Source organism: Hypomesus nipponensis, chromosome 13 (genome assembly GCF_054491055.1).
Source record: "Hypomesus nipponensis isolate SF chromosome 13, ASM5449105v1, whole genome shotgun sequence".
In the NCBI taxonomy this organism is placed as follows: domain Eukaryota; kingdom Metazoa; phylum Chordata; class Actinopteri; order Osmeriformes; family Osmeridae; genus Hypomesus; species Hypomesus nipponensis.
The window spans coordinates 10,605,001-10,612,478 of NC_140373.1; the positions used below are offsets into that span (position 1 = coordinate 10,605,001).

At 48.4% G+C, this 7,478-nt stretch overlaps 1 protein-coding gene across 1 annotated transcript in view; it reads right to left on the minus strand.

Annotated features, from left to right (window-relative positions):
- Positions 1-6,781, minus strand: part of pcdh15b (protocadherin-related 15b) — a 63,958-nt gene extending 57,177 nt beyond the window's left edge. Inside the window, 3 exon segments of the mRNA XM_084670507.1 lie at positions 1,218-1,283; positions 2,412-2,426; positions 6,697-6,781. Of these exon segments, the coding sequence (XP_084526633.1) occupies positions 1,218-1,283; positions 2,412-2,426; positions 6,697-6,781 (166 nt within the window).
- Positions 6,782-7,478: the final 697 nt, after the last annotated feature.

A 7,478-nucleotide genomic window follows, 5' to 3' on the forward strand; every position in this document is an offset into this window, starting at 1 on the left:
AAGCAGTGAGTGACGTCCCTAACGCCAGTCAAATGTATCAATACTGCTTCATTACAGCTGGGACCTAGGTCCACACAACATCACACACACACACACACACACACACACACACACACACACATACACACACACACAAACACATCCATACATCTTTGTGCAACTCTACTTGCATTCTTAGCATCCTCTGTGAGGGTATGTCTCTCGTCCAGCCTTACACCCCCACCCGCCACCTACGGTCTTCTTCAGACAACGTCTGGTGGTCCCACCTCTCAAGAGCGCCCGCTCCCAACCCAAGCTCTTCTCCTGTCTGACCCCCAATGGTGGAATCACTTCCCCACCTCCATCCGATATACTGACTGTCACTCCACCTTCAAGAAAAGGCTAAAGACGCACTTTTTCCGGGAGTACAACGGTACTTAAGAAAGATTTGTTGGATCAGATGTTAGTTTATTTCCTCCAAGAACACAATGGCACTTATTGAGGGACTTGCTGCACTTGTTGGATAGTTGTAACTGATTGAACTGCTTGTAGTCACTGTGAATGATATTATTGCTGTTGGCTTTCCTCCAGGTACACTCTGGCCCTTTCAAGGGTCATGTTGTTTAATTGTAATTTGTTTAACTACATCACTTTGGATAAAAGCGTCTGCTAAATGACTACATGCAAATATAAAATAACTAAATGTCTGTGTGTGAGCGTGTATGTGTGTGTGTGGGATTGTGTGTGTGTGTGTATGTGTGCGTGTGTGTGTGCGCGTGTATGTGTGTGTGTGTGGGATTGCGTGTGTGCGTGTATGAGTGTGTGTGCATGTATGTGTGTGTGTGTGTGGAATTGCGTGTGTGTATGTGTGTGTGGCCCCTGACTGTGATCGCCATCTGTGCTGCGACCCTCAGCCCAGCGGGACACACCAGTGGGGGGCTAAACGGGAAGTAAAATATGACCTGAACCCAAGGACAGCCAACCGCAACGTCCCATGCTCCAAGCAGAGCCAATCACAGGGAACATTGTAGAGGATCGGCTCTGGGACAGGAACCTAGCACTTTCAAACCAATACAGAGTTACGTGGTCAGAGAGCAGAGTGTCTTAGAGATGGATTAGATGGATAGGGGAGGTAAGGAACGTGGAGGAAGGTTCATCAGGTCTGGTAGCGGAGTTGTGGTTACTTTGCTGAATGTAATAACATAGGAAATTGCAAATGTAGATCGTAAGTAACATACCATTGGGGCTCTCTTCGTCTATGGCGACGATGGTGGCTGGAGGACCCAACCTGGACAGCTTACATTCTGATGGAGAGAGAACACAGTATCACTGTCTGCTGTGACAAACTCTACACCTGAAAGAGACACAGAGAGAGAGAGAGAGAGAGAGAGAGAGAGAGAGAGAGAGAGAGAGAGAGAGAGAGAGAGAGAGAGAGAGATTGGAGGGAGAGAGAGAGAGAGAGAGAGAGAGAGAGAGAGAGATAGAGAGAGAGAGAGAGAGAGAGAGAGAGAGAGAGAGAGAGAGAGAGAGAGAGAAAGAGAGAGAGAGAGAGAGATTGGAGGGAGAGAGAGAGAGAGAGAGAGATAGATATAGAGATAGAGAGAGAGAGAGAGAGAGAGAGAGATAGATAGAGAGAGAGAGAGATTGGAGGGAGAGAGAGAGAGAGAGAGAGAGAGAGAGAGAGAGAGAGAGAGAGAGAGAGAGAGAGAGATGTAAAGACAGAGAGAGATGTAAAGAGAGAAATACAAATCAAAAGAGTGAGGGAGAAAGATAGTAGTTATCTTTGTGAGAGAGTTAGGAGAGAGAGACAAAGAGACAGCAACAACTACACCACTTGCGGGAGAGATCTTAGTGACACACAGAACACATCTAGAGGCTACATACAGTATTGTCACAGTACATTAAACTGATTATGGATATATACTGGTTAGGAACTGATTATGGGTGCCGGAGATGGTGTGGTTATGAGGTGTCCTGGGGGGGGGAGGAGAAAGAAGACAGACGAATGAGAGAAAGAGAGGAGACAGGGAGGAGAGAGGGGTTGAGGAGAGAAGAAGAGAAATTAAAATGGGGGAGGGGAGGAAAGGAAAGGAGAGGAGAAAAGGTGAGGAAGGAGAGGAAGGAGAAAGAGGGGGGATAGAGAGAGGGAGGAGAGAAGGAGGGAGAAGACAGGGAGGAGGGAGGGAGTGGAGGATGGGATATTTGTGATTGCTGCAGGTTGTTCCCACCCGGGTCACAGGGGCTAATAGAGACCTAGAGTTCTCAAAGACACGAGAGAACGAGAAGGAGATGGAGAGAATGAAGAGGAGAAAAAGAAGGAAAAATCAAAGAGAGTAGGACACCAACATAAGGGGGAGAAAGAGAGAGACAGGGACAGAGACTGACAGACGGTCGGATGGACAGAGAGACAGACGAACATGTGGTTGGCTTACCTTCATACTGCCAGTCTGGAGTCAGAGACAGTCAGCAGCAAGAGGTACAGAGAAAGACAGGAAGAAGGGAAGAAGACATGAAGAGAGTCAGACACTTATAACCTGTCAGAGAAGAGAGGGCTCAAGAGGAGGGTGTGTTTGAAACTGTGAGTGGGGCTGTTGAAGAGCCCCTCTCTGAGCATCTCCCTCCCTCCCTCTCTCCCTCTCTCCCTCTCTCTCTCTCTCTCTCTCTCTCTCTCTCTCTCTCTCTCTCTCTCTCTCACTCTCCCATCTCCAAGATCACCGAGTATGTGTCAAGTCATGTCACACCTCTCTAAGCCTCCCTCCCTCTCTTTCTTCATCTCCCTCTATTCCTCCTGCTCTCTCTCTCTCCCTCTCTCTCCATCTCATTCTGGTTCTCTCTGGCCCTGCCGGTCTCTCTCTCCCTCAAGCCATATATCCAAGTAAGTAACAAGGTACAACTCTCTCACTGTTTCTCTCTCCCTCTTTTTCTCTCTGTCCTATTCTCTCCCATCTGTCTCCTTCCCTCTCTCTCTCTCGCTGTCCAGCTCAGTAACAGCAACCCTCCTTTCTCTCTTCCTCCCTTTCACCTCCTGTTCCTCTCTCCCTCCCTCTCTCCCTCCCTTTCTAGTCATATATCCAGCTCAGCAGCATACAGAGCAGGCCTGAGGAAGGCTGAGGGCTGGGGGCGGAGCCTGAATAAGTGCATGACTGAGTGATTTGATGAACCTCTCTCCAGGTGCCAGGCTGAGAGATCTACTGCTCCATGGGAGTGCATTTGTTACTGGGGTACAGTGTGTGTGTGTGTGTGTATGTGTGAATGGACTCCATCAGTCCCTCCTCCTCCCTTAACATACACGCGCGCACACACACTTTCCCCAGATATTAATGGCCAGTTATGAGAGGACAGACAGCTTGGGATAAATCACCAGAAAAGACAGAGAGTTGGTCAGGGAGAAAATGGCTTTTCATGGGGGGGGCTCCTGCAGGATTATGGCTGTGAGGGGGGTCGTGTATCTCTGTGTGTGTCAGGCTGTGATGTATGTACATACCACGGGGAATATCGCTAGCCTGCTAGCGCCATAGGTACAGAACCTGTGTTCAACTGGAGAAAAAAATCAGCCCACAGAACCATCCGTCTGCTTGGGATATATTACAGCACACAGGCCGTCTTAAAACACATATTCATTTCTCAGCAGACGAGATAATCCGTTTCTGTAAACTGCAGAAATACGATGACCTGTAGCTATTATTGATTGGACTGCTACGGTTGATTTGACCGCTGCTGTTGGTCTGTTGGAGTTATTTTGCAGTGAGCTCAGGTGGAGGGGGGGGTCGGGATCATAGGCTTCCTGCTCTGTCTGGGTGACACCAGTACTGACCCCTGCACGCCTTCACACACAGCCAATCAGGGACCTGTCAGGTCGTGTGAGGTCTGCCCTATTACCTGCCTGTAGGGAGTCTGACACGGAACGCAGGACCTTAATTACATCACAAGGAACATTCTGGAATGGTATGGATCATGGGGTACTGTGTGTGTGTGTGTGTCTGTGTGAGTTTGCGTGCGTTTGTGTGTGTGGTGGTGGTGGTGACGTCAGGCATTTTTTTCCTTCGCTGGCTGATGAGGGAAGGTTGTGAATAAGTAACGACCCAGGGTTCTCTAAGGTTACCTGATCAGCGTCACGGTAACCGCACACCTGGACTCGTGTTTCTATGGCAACCGGGCTCTAACCCAATTACGTTGTTATCGCCTTGGGACAGTTTTCATTTTCTTACAGAAGCCATGACACTAAAAAACACACCACAAAGCGACAGCAACACAACCAAAGCAAAACAGCATTGTATCACAAGATACTGTTGCAATATCTGTTTACAACGTCTTAATGTACGCCTGCCTGCCTGTTTGCTTGTCTGCCTGGCTGGTCGACTGTTTGTCTAGGTAACTGGCTGGCTGTGTAGCACGATCACCTTACTAATTGTATTTCGATTAGAATAATCTAAGCAATTAACCTTAATGACAAATGAAGGTTGTAGTCATAGAAACCCTGTAAAGCCCAAATTAGATTGGACACATTTTAAGATGCCAACGCAACTAGCCGTCAATACTAGAGAAGAATATTAAGATTTAATAAAGTTAAATAATCATTATTCTGATATCAGGGTCTCATCCAATATTAATCCCAGGACTCCCTCTCCCTTATTCTATCTTTTATTTCAAATTAATAAAAGTTCATTCATGGTTAATTTCCATGTAATTAGTCTTGGGAGCAGCAGGATTAACATGTGAGTGATGCAACACTTCAACATAACCAGCGGCTGGAGGGGGGTGCGTGCAGACAGACACACAGACACGCATCATCCACTGAGGAACATCAGCAATGAAACACTGTTAGAACTCCACATTGCATCATTGTTGCTCTCACTCTGATGAAGACTGTACTTTCACAGGCACACATTCAAATGTACACACACGCACATACACGCACACAAACACACACGCACACAGACACACACACACACAGACAAGCACACACACACACACAGACAGACAGACCAGCACACACACACACACAGACAAGCACACACCCACACACAGACAAGCACACACACACACACACACACACACACAGACAAGCACACACACACACAGAAATATATAAGCCAGTTTCAGAGGTCTCCTTTCTGCACAACGACACGATCACCGCACGATGCTCTGAAGCTCGTTGTTGTCTGCACGTCCTTGCTGTTCTCCTCCGCCTCAGCTCTGTGACAGCCCGTCGCCTCGTGTGCACGGGTACACAGGTACCCCACCTACCTCCAGTCTCTGACACAGGTTGCTAACAAAGTAAGTAAGGGGGGCGCGAAGAAAAGGAAGACAGAGGAGGGCTGTGCAGCTTCCCCGTAGAGAGCGGTACAGAGAGCAGCGAGTATTTATTCAACAAATGACGAATGCTTTTTTGTTGTTGTTGTTAAGAAACTTACTGATGATTTGAACCTGTGAGCTCTAGGTCTAGCTGTCCCCAACCCCGAAGGACAGCAAGAAAAAAAGACAGAAAGACAGAGAAGCAGAGAGAGAGAGAGAGAGAGAGAGAGAGAGAGAGAGAGAGAGAGAGAGAGAGAGAGAGAGAGACAGACAGAGAGAGAGAGAGAGAGAGAGAGAGAGAGAGAGAGAGAGAGAGAGAGAGAGGGAGAAGAGAGACAGACAGAGACAGAGAGAGAGAGAGAGAGAGACAGAGAAAACAAAGAGAGGTAAAATGACAGAGAGCAAAGGAGAGAGAAACAGAGAAAAAGAGAGAGAGGGGGGAGGTGCCCTGTAGCTGAAGGGAACCGAGCCTGAGCTGAGCTGACTGGATCTGTCCCCTGAGGAACACCCATCTGTCCCAAGGTCAGACAGTCAGAGACCTGTACCCCCCACCCCCGAGACAGAGGGATGCATGGAGGGAGGGAGGGAAAGAAGAGGTGAGCAAGAGGGGGGGTGTTGGAGGGAAAGATGCGGGAGGAAGGGAGAGAGGGAGGAAGGAAGACAATTGAGATGGAGTGGAAAGGGATGGAGGGAGCGATGGAGGGATGGAACCGAAGGGCAGGGGGGTGAAATAGAGATGGGATGGAGCGAGGGATGAAGGTGCAGAGAGAAGGATGGATGGACCGATAAAGTGTTGAAGAGAGGGAGGGGTGGACACGGAGAGCAATGGAGTGATAGGGCCCCGGAGACAGGACTCCAACTGCATACCTGCTGATTCAAGCTTAACTGGAAAACCGGACTCTAAAGACGCAGTCAGCAATATGGCTAACTGTCACACAGACAACCAGCGCAACACTCATGAACAAACCTCATATGCTAACACGACAACAGAACACTGTGAGTTTGTGCTAACATGACACCATAAAGCTGTGAGTTTGTTATCCTTGAGTGGATATCCATGACAGGCTTCCACAGGGGCTTCAAACTGTATCAAATCTTCTAATCATCAAATCTAAACACCTGGCATAACTCCATATTGTATAGTATTTGGGTACCTCCAGGAGATTTTGCACGGAAAGAATTGTTGAATACAAAACTTTTCTCATCGGGTACACAGCAACTTTCTGTGTCAATTCAAAACCATGAGTGTTTATTTTACTGGTTGAGTGTTTACTTAGGTTCAGGTGTTTCTTTGATAGAGATATCGGCATAGTCTCAGTGTGTGAGAAAATACCTTGACGGGGGCAGAGAGATATGAGCGTGGGGCTGAAGAGAGGCCTCGATAGAAGAGAGATATGAGCGTGGGGCTGAAGAGACACCTACCATCAGAGTCCTGAGCCTGGCTGGCGCAGACCAGCAGCAGGAGGACCAGGCCCAGACTGCTGAGCGGACATGTCCTCTCCAGCATCTTCACCCAACGTTAACACACGCCAACCTGGAGGGGGGGGGGGGGAGGGAGGGGGGGGGGGGAGGGATACAGACCGCGAAGGATGAATAGGGGGGGTAAAGAGAGAAGGAGGGATAGAGAGCGAGAGAGAGGGGTGATAGAGAGAGATGGAAAGATAGAAAAAGAGGGAGGAACGGAGGGAGGGAGAAAATGATAGAGGAAAGAATTGAGAGAAACAGAGAGGGATAGAGAGACAAAGAGAAGGAGAGGGAGAGAGGGAGGGATAGGGAGAGAGAGAGAGAGATGGTGTATTAGTTTACTGTTCAGGTAGCCTGTGTGTGCAACTGTGTCAGTAGAACCTTCTGATTAGGTGATAATCTCAGACGAGCTGCAGAGCCGTGAGTGCACACACACACACACACACACACACACACAGGAATATATGCACACACAAGCACATACTCAAGAAGGAATATACACAAGGAGCCACACATTTTCAAACTCACTTGCACAGATAAGGTTGTGCATGTTTAGAAACAGCGCACACTCACACACACAATCCGACACACACAATCCGACGCACACACACACACTCACACACACACTACAGCACCCAGCGAGAATACCGTAAAGCCCTGAGCCCAGACATCCTTATTACAGTCAGCCAAGTCAACGGGCTGTCACTGTATCTGCTTGTCTAATCTCCTCTCTTTCATCT